This window comes from Xiphophorus couchianus, chromosome 11, assembly GCF_001444195.1.
Source record: "Xiphophorus couchianus chromosome 11, X_couchianus-1.0, whole genome shotgun sequence".
Classification (NCBI taxonomy): domain Eukaryota; kingdom Metazoa; phylum Chordata; class Actinopteri; order Cyprinodontiformes; family Poeciliidae; genus Xiphophorus; species Xiphophorus couchianus.
In genome coordinates this window covers 22480470-22496545 of record NC_040238.1, presented here as the reverse complement: position 1 = coordinate 22496545, position 16076 = coordinate 22480470, and the positions used below count along the sequence as shown (strand labels likewise).

The 16076-nt window shown below is 36.8% G+C and overlaps 1 protein-coding gene across 2 annotated transcripts; it reads right to left on the bottom strand.

Moving 5' to 3' along the window:
* Positions 1-550: 550 nt before the first annotated feature.
* Positions 551-12593, bottom strand: hrh2b (histamine receptor H2b). 2 transcript variants are annotated; one of them, XM_028030493.1, is made up of 3 exons: positions 12543-12593; positions 6721-7545; positions 551-2826 (listed from the first exon to the last, which is right to left on the bottom strand). In XM_028030493.1, the coding sequence occupies exons 2-3, from the start codon at positions 7390-7392 to the stop codon at positions 2350-2352; spliced, it is 1149 nt and encodes a 382-aa protein (XP_027886294.1). In that variant the 5' UTR covers positions 7393-7545; positions 12543-12593; the 3' UTR covers positions 551-2349. The 2 variants fall into 2 exon arrangements, with proteins under 2 accessions (XP_027886294.1, XP_027886295.1); XM_028030494.1 differs by lacking the exon at positions 12543-12593 and adding an exon at positions 10678-10741.
* Positions 12594-16076: the final 3483 nt, after the last annotated feature.

Here is a 16076-nt window from a genome sequence, read left to right as displayed (position 1 = left end):
GATTAAAATTTGACTAATGATCTTAAATGTTTGGAATTATGACAAAACAACTCAATATACTGTAGTATATTGATGCTCCTACATGGAGGGTTCACACCATTTTGGTGTTTAAAACTCTTGCCAATTTCACAGCAGTGTAATGTCTGTCTCTCTTGAACAGGATTGTATTTACAAAAGTCATTCTGCAAAAACACAAGTCTCTATCAAGATGTTGCTCTGCCATTTGAGAGTTGGATAAAAACTCCTGTTGAAAGCTGTTTTACAAGAAACATTAAATCAACCAAGACATTAGTTTGCTCTTCTGTATCATCAAACTCGATCGAACTACATCCTGTATCTAGGATGCATCTCTGTGCCGCTCAATATTGCAATATTGCTAGTTCGTTTCATCATTTACATTTTTCCTTACAGAAAATCTATAAAAAACTTTTATTTTCATAATAAAAAAAGCTTAAAAAACAACAGCTGTAAATAGGTTTCTTTCTGTGACTTGAATAATTCATAGTCAAACACACCAAACTTAATAACAATGCAATTATTGACATTGAGATAAAAATTCTGCTTTTCGTGCAGCAGATGTGATTTTATTAATCTTTGCGCCATTGAAATGTAGCACAGGAGAACACAAAGTACAAGTAAACAAAGATAATGACTAAGTCAATAAAAATGACTAAGGATTTTAAATGACATATATGATCTTTGCATCAGACTTTGTATAAACAATGAGACAAGTACTATATTGGATTGGCCTTATGCTGATGGGGCAATATATTTTCATCAGGCATACGATGACGCACTTTGAATGGGGCAATCGTGGTATGTTTTTCATCTTATTAGAAACAATGCAAAAAAATAAATATACATACATTTTGGTCCCATAGAAAACTGAAGCAACAGAGAGACTAATCAAACAATTCTGACCTTAGAGCAGGTAACAATTATTTCTTGGTTGATGTTCTTGTTGTTTCCTTTTACAGGAGTTCAGTCTATGTTAAATACCGCCTCACTTTTGACCTTTATTATTCACAAAGGCATAAGGACTCATTCTGACAGTGACAAGTTATTTATAGGGTTTGCATTGTTTGATTTAATGTTATATATACAATTACACGTGATATTTCGGGTTGAAAACCTAACCTGTATTTTGGGTCCAACCCATAACCCAACCCTGTTGGGTTAAATCAACCCAAGGCGGACTCAGAGTCCATATTTAACTTTGCACCAGAGAAGTTTGTTCACCTAAACTCGGTAGCATTAGCCTTTTGGATGCTAAGTAGTCAGCACAAGTTAGCACTGTCTATGAGTAGCATTAAATTCTACCAAAAGAGCTGCTTTAAAAGGTAATATAAACAGACCAAGAAGAAATATTTATGCATACATTTTAGCAACTGCATATCCATATTACTTGCTACAGCCATATTACTTTAATTCTGAAAAATTATGCACTGAAGCTAAATAACTATAAATTTAGCATGATTATTGTTATTCATATGTAATCTGCAGTCTATTATGTTTTTGGTTTTTTTGCTGTTTCTAACCTACTAATTTTGAGTGTAGGAATAAACTAGGCATACAGTTTACGCATTTTAATATTACTTGTCTTGTAATTCAAGATATTGATTATTTTTTTTAACCCACTCTTGTTCTTAGCTTTAGACAATAATCCATAATCCAGTTTTGGGGTTGAAAACATAAACAAGTTTGCCTGGTCAAACCCACAACCCCAACCTTGTTTCAAATCGGCCTAAACCAGGCCCTGTTTAGCAAAACAACTCAAATCGGATTGTTTTAAATCCAGCAAAATTATTTTAGACAGCTATGCTATGTGTTTACATAAACACGATTATGAGAACAACGCTCTTCATTCCACAGTAGTTTAACATGCTAAGAAAGCAATCCTTAAAAGATTACTTTATTTACAGAAATTCTGTTAAGATGTCCAGGAAGTCCTTGAGGTCAATCTGCTCTGGTCATGTTAAACATAAACCGGTTATGCATATCAAATCAAGTTGTTGGTCACATATTCACTACGACTTGCAGGGGTGTAGGGAGAGAAAACAAACACTTTGCATCCTTTAGGCACCGGCGTTCCCATGCCTTTTGCTGGAACATGTCCTAGAAAATATTACTTTATTAAACTCACCTAAACAGCACTTCAGATACTTCAAAACTATGTACAATAAAAGCGATCCCTTGAACCTTGGATTTGGCGTCATCTTCATCTATAGCCCCACATATTGAAGCACAAAATGATTATTTGATAGTAGAATAGTCACTTATGCTGGTGCTGTGAACAGTTTAGTAGATTTGTACCCACAATGTTTATACAGGCTCTCATCCATAGAACTTTCACCATGAATCATCTGCACCATGCCTTCCTTCACAGGGCAAAGAAAGGCTCTTCTGTCTTTCAACCACAACCGCGGCTGTGCTTTTCTTAGAGTTTTGGGAGACCCTGAATAGCTTGAAAAAGTTCAGTCGTTTGTACAGAGTCACAGGAGTAAGCTGCAGAGTCCTGCGCGATGATCCTCGACAGCGAAGCAGTTCCCCATAGGCTCGACGGAAATCCCTGTTGAATGCTGGATAGAGGATGGGATTAAGGGTAGAGTTCAAATATCCTAGCCACAGAACTACAGAATGGAGGGTGTTGGGAGGATTTCTCTTTTCCTTTACACCCATGCAAGTGAAGTAGCTGAAGTAGGGAAACCAACAGATGACAAATGCACCAAGTACAGCTGCCAGGGTGACTGTAGCCTTGTGCTCTTGGGCTATGGCAGCAGTCGCTGAGCGTGCAAATGACGGAGTGGTAGCACGGATACGTCTTACCTGAAAAGATTGGTCGTAGGGTAGGGATGGAGAGGCAGAGAAAACAAAATAAGTTTTTTCATTAATCCAAGGAACTGATTACAAAAATCTACATTCAAAATCACAAAATCTGCAACAGCTTTTTGGACAAGTGACAATATGATGTGTTGCCACATGAAGTCAACAGCCCAAAACATAAAGTACAAAAATCCCTCCACAAATATGTAAATTATTGTTAATAGTTATTGTTCATGTTAATTACATTTAACATTCTGATTCCCCTGAAGTTTTAATATGGATTGAAACAATGGGCTGTTTCTCTAACCACTCCACAAACTGGGACAAGAGACCACACCAATAAGGTAAGTTAGGTGTGTGTGTTTAAGTCTGGAAATTGCTGTATGAAAACAGTGCAAAACAAAAAGTGTGAGATTAAGATTTTCAGCAGGAAAAACACCTAGTATAAAACAACAAATAAAAATTTGGAAAAGCACCTCAAACCCACACTTATTGCTCATTCAAAGAGAACTTTATTATAGTGCAGTGGTTCCCAACCCTCCCCTGCATGTTTTCAATGTATCTCTTTTCCAGAACATCCGTTTGAAATGATGGCAGGATCTCCTTTGAGATCATCAAGAGCAGCTGAAGCCTGTTAATCACCTATTCATTTAAGTCAGATGTGTGGAAGCAAGAAGAAACCTAAAACATGTGTAACCCCCATAAACTATGCTGATCTGTCTGTATGTTTAATGTGTTTGTTTGTTAGTTCTTAGAATGTCCTGTAGAGGGCACTAGACCCATATTTCTCCTGTGTCGGTACGAGAAGAAGAGTAAAGAAGATGGAAGAAGAAAAAAAGAAATGGCAGACTATGCAGATTAAGCACATTTCAGCAGAAGTAGAGAAGTTACTACGCATAAGTGTTGCTGTGATATGAGAGAAATCTGTTTATTTTGAACTGGATAATGTACATTCTGTTCTGAGATTTCTCCGGTGAGTCTGTTGTTTTATTTTCAGCTGCTACCTAGCTGGAGCTAACATTGCTCAGTTTTTTTTTCCGAACAGGAAAAAAAACCAACCGGAGTATAAAGTGTCGCTCTGTAAGTAGTATAGCTCTGCGAAATGAGACCGTTTATGATGAAGTGATGTTTATTAAGTAATTTATTTATTACTGAGCGTTTTTGGTTTATTTTAAACGCTAATTTGATTTTCACTGAGAAGTAATTGAAAGATTTCTATGATTTCCGTATACCTGCCTGATCGGTTAACGCTCTGCATGCAGGTTGTTTATTTTTTTTGGACGACCGATACCTGAACGAAGCCAGTGGTTCCAGAACCAGGAGGGATCCGCCGCCATCTTTGTGACTCGGACTGAAGCCTGGAAAGACGGAGGGCCTGGTGCTGCTGGAGCTGGATGTTTCGCGTGGACAACAGATAAGCTTATTGAACTAAAAGGGGGCCCCAAATCTTTTTTTTTATTCCACAAACTATTTGTTCATGAACATTTTCATAACGGACAACTTATGTGGACATTGACTGAACTGACTGACTGAACTGTTATATTGAAGGACTAACTGGAATATGTAATTTCTTTTGTTGAAATAAGCTTTAAAGCTACTGTTAAAAAAACAACTGCCCTCAATTTTCTATATATTAATTTGATATTTTTATATTAGGGTGGACAATTTAAGTTTTATACCTTAATTTTATTAAGGTAATTAGTGTTACCTGGATTATTATTTTTTTGTGGGGAAAGAAAAATAAACTTGAGTTGTTAAAACTTGTATGCTTATCATCCTCCTGTGTGACCCTAGAACAAAAGTAACTTTCCTACTGAATTTATTGCTAATTAAATTAAGTAGTGGTTACACATGCATGGCAGGAGTACTTGAGGACCAGGGTTGGGAATCACTTACTGCATGGCATCTTGAACCAAAACAGTTGAAATTAAAATTTTGTAACTATAGAAATCTAAAAAGAACATTTGGAGGGGTCCATGCATCTTCAACAGGGATGTGAATTTGTATGAAGGGCTCTGTGCACAGTAATACTTGGCCATGTAAGGGAAAATATGCAACGTATTTTCACAGCTTTTGAATGTTTTGTACATATGGTGAGTTTTAATATGATGCAAAGGAGTAATCATAACATAAATGCCTCTTTTCCCTAAGTGGTCCAGCACTGTTCAGTGTGGTCCGGTATGCTATTTTATGGTTCGGCGTATTGTCTCACCGGGAATTAGCACTAAACCCAAATACCTAACATGGCTTCATATAGGGGTTGAACCAATTAGTCGACTAGTCGACTCTAGGACGTCTCGGGAGTTTTTACATTTCATGTGGACTAGTCGCAGTCATGTGAGTGCCGGTGGTGACAGCCTGTGCTGATCTGACAGCACAGTATACGTCACAAGACACAAGAAAAATAAGTTAATACATTAGTTTAAATGATATGTAGATGGATGCATATTTGTGGTTTTAGTGTTTTTAAAAGGAGATGGAGTTGCAGCTGCAGTCCACTACAAAACACGAGCCGTCTAAAACTCGCCCCCTTCCCGCTAAGGATGTCACTTAGCCGGCACGCGAGTGTCTTTGTCACGACGATCTAACTAATACATTATGATGTTATGTTGCTGATTAAATAAAGATCTGTGGTAATGACAGCTGCTGATTAAATAAAAGCCTGTAGTTGGTAATGACAGTGTGTACTTGTCTGACTTATATATAGCCGTGAGTTCGTGCTAAGAATGACAGTTCGTGCTTAGAAGTGTCATCAGATCAGCTGTCAGAAGTGTATGAAACTCTGACAGCAGATCTGACAGAACACTGGCTACAAAATGGCGTCTTCAAAACAGGACAAGCCCGCATCTTGTCAAACAGGTAGAAATTCGTCAACAGTGTGGAAATATTTCACTTAAGCTTTGCGTCTTGCGTTGCTATGACGTCACAATGACTAGTCAACTCGACATCGACTCGACTTTTATCATGTTGACGTTGACTAGAAAATATCTTAAATCGTTCAATCTGCTGAGTCAGCAGAGCTTCCTGCCGCGCATCGGGCGGAGGAGAAGCAGGTGGTTTTGTTGAATTCAGCTGTAACCAAACGGGATCCGTTCATAACAAGTTTGGCTTGTGATGTTCCAAAAGCACCATGTAGTCAGTGTGATAATTTGACTCCTATAGTAACTATCCAGAGATCATCAGCATCAGCCGGTGTTTAGAAAAAAAAAGTCAGACCCGACTTTGTGCAACAAACTTTTCCCCGCTGCTCACGAAGAATCTCCATAATAGACTTAGTAAAAGCAGGAGAAGGGGAGAGTGTGTGTGTGTATGTGTGTGTGTGGGGGGGGGAGGTTGTCAATATTTGCTGTTAAAATAGCTAATAAAGCCTCCAAGTATTTGTGAAGGGTTTTTGCGCTTACGTCACTATGACGTCACCGCGACTAGTCGACATCGACTCGACTATTATCATGATGTAGTCGACCTTAAAAAATATGTAGTCGTTCAACCCCTAGCTTCATATCAGTTTTCAACAACAAATGTGCACCTCTATGTCTGGCATTTTATTTTTTTGCCATCCAATCAAAATAAATGATTGGATGGCAATCCAAATGATTGGCTAGTAGCTCATGTGTGAGCTACTAGCATCACACATGTTGTGTGATGCTAGTAGCTCCATCCTAACCATAACACATTATTGCGCTATGGAGCTCCAACTGAAAAGGGCCCAGAAATAGCTTACTGCGGTACAGGTTGGTTGTATGGGCCGTTTTTACAATGGAAAAAGACAAAATGATGCACCAAACCATTGACCTGTGGCAAATCACTCAGGGAATACGTGCTATTAGAACTATCTGTCTGGTTTCAAATGGTTTCAGTTTATAGATGATTTAAGATAAATCAGTAATTGACACTAACCTGTTCACGTGCCACTCTGAAAATGCAAAGATACATTCCGCACATGACCATCAGTGGTAAGTAAAAAGAGCCAAAGGCATAAATAAGGACATAGTTGTTGTTAAATTCAAACTGGCAGTAGTGTCCTTTATCAGTGCCCTCATCCCCAAATTCCCAGTCCAAGTTTTGCACCCTGTAGTCTGCTGTATTCCAGCCCAGGTGGATGGGGAAAAAAGCCACGGCCAGCGACAGCAGCCAGATGAAGATAATGGCAAGTGACACCCTTCGTGGGGTGACTCTTTGAGAGTGGCTGAGGGGAGATGAAATGGCCAGGTACCTGTTCACACTGATTGCCAACAGGGTCAGGATGGAGCATGTACACAGCATGACATCCACTGAGATGTAAATATTGCACAGTGTTCCTCCAAAAGGCCATTTACTGTTGCGGAGCTCCAGCGTGGCAGACAAGGGGAGCACCAACACGCCAAGCAGGAGATCTGCAACTGCCAGCGACACCACAAAGCAGTTAGCTGTTCGCCACAAACGTCGGCTGAGCCCCACTGCCAAGCACACCAGTATGTTACCACCGATGGTCAGAAGTATAACGGACATGAGGAACAGCCAACGGAGAACTGTGGTGACAGTCATTTCCACCGGGTTACTGTCACTTTTAGCTAAATTAAAATGAATCATCCACTTGGCCAGTTCAGTTATTCAAAATATGATTCTCCTTTTGGTGTTTCTTTGAGGGACAGCTGTCATCTTCAAAAGCACATCACTGCATGGATAGGCCTTTTTCGCCATGTCTTTTCAAACTCTGACAGTGTTGCTGAAGTAAACAGGCCCCTGGGAAAGACAGAATAAGAACGTATTACTTACAGGTTAAACATTTCATGAATTCACATTCATTGAAAGCACAACCACACTAAATCTAACTCATATTTTTTCACCTAGATCCTTTCAAATATCCTTCATGGAGATGTTAGATTTATCAAATATGGTGTCCCAAATTTTCACCAATGTTTGAATGTTTTTCTGACCCTGAAAAGGTTAATTAAAAAGAAGTAAATGGTAAATATTTCTTAGGCTCCTGACCTACACTAATGACTGTTAATTTCTCAAATGTCTTCTGTCTTGATGTAGCAGGAGTACTGATGGACCAGATAAATGTTTTTTAATAAAATAATCAGTTAAAACACATCAGCTGCTGTCAAGTAATCTCATTTTCACAAACTCTTTGAATCAGGTCAGTCACTTCAAAAGTCATCAATCAATTATTTTATCTTTTGTTATATATTTTGAATGTACTGACCATTACAATTGGTCTATTACAACTGGTCTATTAGGTGACCTAATTGTGAGCTTCATTGTTCACAGATTCTCTTACTTGTGACTTTGTTGCGACGTAGTGCTGCCGTGATTGGCTGCTTGTGTTTTCAAAGCAGCCAATCCAGGAGTGCGTTTAACTTTCCTTGGTGCTGATTGACTATACCCTCAAAGATGGAAGACTTTAGACTTTATGTTCTGTGGTAGTACAAGGGTGGCTTCTACTGTGAATGTTAATGAATAGTAAGGTATGTTTGGTGTTTGAATTCTTAAAACAGAGATTTATGCAAGTTTTTTGAGGGGGTCTCATATATTCGCTGAGGTTAGAAATTCACTGACAGTTGTGATCCTTAACCCCTATGGATACCTGGTTCCACCGTAGTTTGTAAAAATCTGTTTTTGCCTTTATCATTAGACTTCTCTTTAAATATCTTATATCATTGAAAGTGTCAAATTATATGGCTTCCTTTACAAAATAAAAAAATTATCGTCAAATCAGGTTGAATACTTTTATTGGCTTTATATGCATGCAGTAAGTTCTTCAATCCTCCATATTGTTCCAGGTTTCCAACAAGTTACTTCCTCAGCATGGTTACTGTGTTACTTTCTAACGATTTGTTTATCCCATAAACTGTTTATTTTTCTCATATAATTTGAAATATATAATGCTGTCATCCGGCTGCAGAGTAAGCTAACTAATGGTCATCTGGCATCATTAGCACATCTTGCAGATCCTCTTGCAGCACCACAAGCTATACCAGATTTTATTTGACTAGATATAACAATTCATAAAGCAAATATGCATTCAGGAGTTTTCATGGGAATTTGGAAGTAAGTGAAGTAAATTTATGCATTCATTAATAGAAAAAGGGGGTGGACTTTAAAAGATCCCCAACACAAACAGTATAAATAGATAAATAAAAAAAAAACTCATAGATGCTGAGGTCAAAGAGTTTGTCTCTGGAGATTTATTGGAGAATGCGTAGGCAGAGCAGTAATTACTCACCAGTAGCAAGGTCACACAGCAATCTTTTTTAAACAATCATAAAACATTCAGTGTGTATAGTGGTTGTATAAATGTAAACTCTTTTGAAATAACTTGACGTAAGATGAACAATTTATTGTGTCCCCTCACATAGTTTGAAAATACACTAGAGAGCTGTTTTATTTTCCTCTATTTCTCATTTTTACATAGTAAACTCATGTCCTATTAGTTAATACCCACTGCCTGAATTTACAGATCTATGTTGTTCATGTCCACCTTGTCACAAAACACAATACCTTGTGGGAAATCAAGCAAACAAAACGTACCAAATGCGCTCGCAATTACTTTTGTATCTTCTGTCAAGGCCCCGGCTGCCCCAACTGGTGAGGCTAAGATAACGTACATAAATGAAATTTATGACACACACAAATTATTCGATAATTAAGAAGCTAAACTAATTTTACAGCAACATCTAATTTAATTGGGTGATGTAAGGCAGTGCTTTCTTGGCATCAAACACACACACATGCGTCTTCAAGCTCTGAGAGGAGAAACAGAAACAAAATACTTCATTCAACACTAACATTCATCAGCAGCTAAGGAGCAGAAAATAAGATTTAATGTTTCTCAAGCCATAATGATTCATAAAGGAGCCACTGATGATGAACTAAAATGGAAAATTTCCAGCCAGTGCAATTACATTATGTCTGTTATTTATATACTGCAATAAATTCAACTGCCTCCTAAAGATTTTTAGACAATTGTTGACATTAATGTAGATTAATTCTCCTCTTTAACTTGCACTACACAAAACGGCAAACGTCATATTCCTCTAAAGTCTAAACTTGTTAAAATGACAAAATAACATGTGTACTAAGCACGGAAACTTTGTTTTTGTTGCTGGTCATGAATCCAGGTAGAAACTTCCCACCAATTTACACAGCATCGTTACTAATCTGTCTGTAAAATTATAACACAGAGACCCAAGCAATATTAAATGTAGTACATAAAGAAGAGAGATAAGACATTTGCACCTCTGGCTTTATGGTGTATGTTTAACTGGACAGTGCCATTCATGTAGTGTTTGTACAGGGAATTTTCAGTAGCTACCAAAGCTGAAAAAGGAAGCACCATTTTACCTGGGCTCCACTTTGTTTTGCTTCATGGAAGTTCCTGTCAGTTTTCCCAGCAGAAGACTGATCAGAAATTTTTTTTATTATGTGGTTCATAAATGAATGACTGTGATAGCATCTATTTAAAATAAACAACTAAAGATATGGAAAATATACAAACATACTTTAAGTTAATTAGAACCACAGTTTTTCTTCTTTTTCTCTAAAATAACAGTTACTACTACCGCCTTCACAGTATTGTGTATCGTCTTTGCTTTCTATAATAAGAAGATAAACTGTTTTAAGCATGAAAATACTTTCATCTTTACTATATGCATCTAATATTATATGATCCCGGGTTAAAACATTTTTTGGACATACAGAAACATTCAGTGGTTTAAGCATTAAAAATTAGAGACACAATATATATAAAACCATACCTGCAACAAAATCTATATAAGAACTGTGAAAATGCCCCTGCTATCCATAATAATAACATTTTTCTATTATCATGTCATGCTATGCAGACACTCAGTTTGCACTGAGGAAGATTACCTCATGTGATATGATGAGTGGTTGACATGGCAGTAAATATGTGACAGTGTTGTGAGTGATTCTTCCTATAACACAAATGCATTACACACTTTTAACATTTGTGTTTTTAAAATATACAATCAAGTGATTTCCTTAGTTTTCACAATTATGCACAACTTTAAATTGGTGAATCACATGTAACAAGACAAACCTTTTGTAGTTGCAAAGGGATAAAATTTAAAAAATATATTTCAAAAGGAATTTATGAATTTGTATTTTATTCTAGTCCAAACATTAGCTAGCTACTTTAAATGTGGATCATACATTATTCCTCACATTCAGTCTGAAGGAGCATTAACACCTCACAAAAATGCCAGACAATTTAATCACGCACGGACACTTCCCATCGTTTCCATCGCAACCGTGTTTGTTCTGAACTGATGACGTCTGACTCAAGCTGTTTAACCAGTCAGCTCCTTTCTGCTCTTTAAGAATCAGGGTGTAGCGTGGTAAAACAGTGAGTTGACTCTAAAAGCAAACTGTCAGAATCATTTCCAGAGCTAAGATAAAGTAAATTACTTTTGTTATCATTTCGCCATGTCCTGCTGGCGAGGTGCCTAAAGAGATTGGCAACAGGTGAAATACGACACTATCATATTATGAACAATTTGAGCTCATTTAACAGGTCATTGCATAATTTAGTTTCCTATTTCTAGCAAAGTCTGATCCAGAAGGGAGAGAGAGGCTGAGTAGGAGAAAGGAAAACATTAAGTGCTTATTGGTCTCTGGAATACTATCATGCCTGAAATGTGGAAGGCTGCATGTGTATGCACTTAATGCATAATCACACAGACTGCATAGATGGCTGAGCCTTAGCCTGTGTTAACACTTTATGTATGACTTGCTAGATTACACCTCTGAGGGCTAATACTGTCTTGTTATTTGGCTAATACCACACGATTACTTTACTGCTTGATACCATGTTCCAAATGAGCGGCACAGTCACATGCTGATCTGTACCGCACACAATAACAAAGGCTCTTGTTTCCTGTAATTAAATAGCGTAGTGTTTCGACAGCACAACTGTACACAGTATTTTGAAAACACACTGCTTAATGAAAAAGGCATATGAATTAACAACAAGAGCGAGCTTCACATCATAAATCACTAAATTAACATGTGAAGTGGGAAATTAGCAGAAACACAGCCCCATAAAATTCACAAAAGGAAGTTATGCGACTTTTATTGAGTTGATTTGTTTTTTTTGCCGTTATTTATTAATCCTCGCTTCCATGTTCACCTTGTAATGGTTTTTGTTTATTTAAAGTTAAATACGTCAGAAGAGTTTTTGTTTTTTTAAAGTAGCCTCATAATCACATTTGACATATGTTTAAGTTCCCTTTAGAAAACACCCAGAATACATAGAAGTAGGTACACAAAACATTTGAACTGTTAACGTGAAATAAAGTAAACAAGCAGAAGTTTATTGCTAAGAATTTCAATGAGGTAAAAATGCTCAAATGTACAAAGTGTTCCTTCGTGTCCCTTACATGTTAACTACCGTTTGGTGGCAACTGACTCCTTCTCTTGTTGTCTTACCATCACATTTTTATTTTTCCATACTTTACCATCCCCTTAAGATGTACCTACATGCGGTCAATGTTTAACCACAAAAAGTGACATTTATGTATCACTAAGCAACTCTCACATCGGTTCAAACTACGTATATCAGTCCAGCTAAGTAAGCATAACAATTTTATTGTCATTTTTGGAAGACACTAGAATTTTATCAGGGATATTTTTAAACATGAGGGAAAAAAATGCATGCATTTGCCTTAGTTTTAAATATGCCATAAGAAAAACTAATTAAAATCTTATTGACTTACCATATTCGCTGCTCCTTTTCTCCTCCTTGATCACGAATGTTCTCACGTTCCTCGATCCTGCATGAGTATATTTATTACCCACTCCCTCTCTTCCTCTGTCTCCACCCCCACTCATGTTTCCTCCCATTAACATGAAAGTGCCATCACCAAATACCCTTTGGACTCCTGCAGTTTAGCTTCTTTTAGTTACCATAATCATTTTGTAGCTTTAACTGCAGAAGTACATGGTGCTCAACTCATGCACATGTCGAACCTACAGTATTTATTAGTATTTATCTCCTTACTTTCTTGTGATTGGCCACACTTAAATGTTTCAAGTTACTTTTTGATAAAACAGTTAAGGCAGTTTTTAAATTTGTATTTTATTGATGAAGACAGAGAAAGGTTTCCAAATCTACCTTCCTCTACATGGAAAACAGATTGCGCTACTTGGTAAATTATGAATTATGCATGTGGACAAAATTGTTGCTACCCCCCCCAAAAAACCCCAAGGTGGTCACTGACACAACTTGAAACTAACAACAGTAATAATAAATAAAAATGTACGGAAAATTAACAAATAGAAATCAGACACTGTTTTTGAAATTTGGTTCAACAACATCATTTTTATAAATCAATCAATCAATTTTATTTATAAAGCACCCCTCATACTAAAAGCAGCTCAAAGTGCTGTACAGATCAATAAAACAAACCCACAAAAATAAACAAATGAAACGGGGTTAGACAAAAATGATTGTACCTATGAAAAAGATAATTGACTTATTCTTTCATCAATGGTTATTTTAATAACTAAGCCATGTCAGGCAGGTATTTGTAAACAATAACTAAGACTGAACTATTGGACTAATGTTTTCATGATGATCAGGAAGAGTGCTGATTTGGTAATTTTGATTTCAATTACTAGTTTTGTTAATAATTGCCATAGACAGTTTTTTTTATGGAAATTTATAGCCACACTAGGCTATGTTGTCACACAATACAGAGGTGAAGTAAAATAATTTGATGTAAATCCTAGAATTTTGAACCACAAATAAATATATGTGCAAATACTGAATCAGGAGTAGGCGGCATTCAACTACACAAAAGAATGGTGCCATTATTCGCCGGAGAATGGTGACCTCTTATTTTTAGATGACAAATAATCTAAACTGAATACAAAGAGAAACTTGTAAAGGAAAAAAATGCAAAAAGATACAAAAGATGACTGAATTGTTGCACAAGATGAAAGGTAAAATTAGACAAATAAAACCACAGACAAATATTACTACAAATTCAAACAGATTTAATCCGAGCTCATTTTTCTTTACCCACACGCCAGCCTTCCCTGCCCCTAAAACAACAAGTTAACAATTAAAGTCAGGCTACAGAATCCTGCTTGTATAAAGATTGAACAGTAACATGAATTATGAAGAATGGGTCACAGTGCTTGACTGCTGTAACACCAACTTCTCATTCTTCAAGTTCTGGCCTGTTACTTGCATATATGAATGAGAAAGTGAGACAAGCACATTAACTACCAAATGAATCATCAACATTTACTGAATTAAATTAGCAATGATGGAGAAGTTGCAAAGAGTACGAGAGCATCATTGAGGTACTTAAACTCCTCAGCCCATCAATCACGCATTTTACAGTCGGAAAAGAAAGGCCGGTTATCTCAGAAGGTTTTGTTTGTTGTAACTGGAAATGGCAGTGTGCCGTGGTTTATAAACCCTACTTAGGTCAAGCTGAAATGTAGACACTGTCAAAATTATTCATAGCCGCTGCATATTCAGATTTAAAGTAATTATACTAATATGTTTATTCTGAATAAGCTTTGGAATGGTGCACCTAGACCTGACTTGAAACCTCAAAGATTTGGAGCTCATTATGGGGGATGTGGTGAGTATATGGAGGACTAACTCAGTATGTCGGTTCTCTTTTGCAAGTCTTTTCTCCCATCTGCTGGACATTGGTGGGAAATCAGGTGAATATAAAAATACGCAGGAAAAGCAGAACTGCCAACTGCACACTCAATACGTGCTGCAGACTTGCTATGCAAACAAAAATAAGTTCGAATAACTATTCATTTTGTGCAACATCTAATATTTACTGTAGTCTGTGTCAATGTGACATACAAGTTTTCAGTCACTTTTTAATTTGAATCACATTATTTTATGAGAGCGGTCAAATAACGTGACTGCAACCAATTAAAAACAATCTTTGCCCTGTAATATAGCACTGTTAAGCATTAGTCCATCCTTGCATGTATAGCCTTTAAATTTAAATGAAGCTTCAAATTGGCAGTGACCATAGCATTCTGTAATGCTTCCCAGTCACAGACGCTCCCCTCATCTTTCATATATTTTACATCCTTGAATGTTAGGTGTTAAAAAAATAGTTCTCCATCTCGGCTGTCAGTCGTCATCAATCACAACGCTGTGCTAATGAGATGAGCCTGAAGTGACGTTTCTAACAAGCTTTTTCCTCACTGTTCTTAGACTTGACCTGCTTTGTGTTGAATCCCTTCTAATCTCAGGCTTTCTTCTGTCATCAAAGTAAATCCCATCAAAAGCGACGCGCAGGCAGCTCCAAGGTCTAACTTTTTCAGACATCATATAGGTTTGCTAATGATTTGCTGAAGTTAATATTACTGTAGGTGGAGCTGATTTTTTATTTTCCAGTTGCTTCTAAATATCAGAGGATTTAAAGTATATGAGACATGAGGGATTTTTCTTTAATTAAATTGGGGAAAACAACACTTGTAGCTTCATAAGGATGCATAGAGCTATGTGCTGTTGTAAACTCATTTAAATGCCAACCTACAGATTCAATATCCCTAATTCTAAGGTGTGCTCTAAGTGTTAAGCTCACATAAGACTTTATAGACTCATTTAATTAACTTTACTTATCAAAATCATATATTAGAAATGCTACAGTCCTGGTAATTAAAGCCCATCCCACAATTGTTCCAATTTTAAGAGACAGCTCTGGCCATAGAAAGCTATCACCGAAAGTGTATGATGTTTAAGAGTTGTTTTTTTTTTGCTGTTTAATTAGCTTAGATCAGCAACTAATTGTAAAGTCAAAGAGAACCGGAGTAAACGCAAAATGGAGTTTTCAGACCGAGGGGTGATCGCTGCCAGAGCAATAGAATAATAAAAAAAAAAACACCTTAATAGCATGATGCAAGCTTATTTGCTTATTTCCAAGATTTTTTGGAAAATATCGGTAGATTGACAAGACAAAAATTTAGCACTTTCTAAGGTATGAAATGTGTCACATATGGTCTAAAACTAATACACATTTTAGAAAACGAACTATCAGATATGACAGTGACAGTGCGATGTACCAGGATGACTTGATAGAACCATGATTTCTGCTTGCTAGCAGAAAACACTGAAGGCCAATCCAAAATAGCTCAGTGCCAACCTTTCTTCTCCTTCCCCCCTTGAAACACACAAACAGTAATAAAATGGAAATAAACATCAGCTGGTAATTTTGACCCATTTTTACTTATCAGACCGAAATCAAATTCTTTAAAAATGATTGTTG

What these genes read in the sequence shown, in the direction of transcription:
- hrh2b (XM_028030493.1), bottom strand. Translation starts at nt 7,392, where the DNA reads ATGATTCATTTTAATTTAGCTAAAAGTGACAGTAACCCGGTGGAAATG. An exon ending in TCAGAGTGGCACGTGAACAG is followed by an intron (nt 2,827 to 6,720) that starts GTTAGTGTCAAT and finishes CAATCTTTTCAG; the next exon opens with GTAAGACGTATCCGTGCTAC.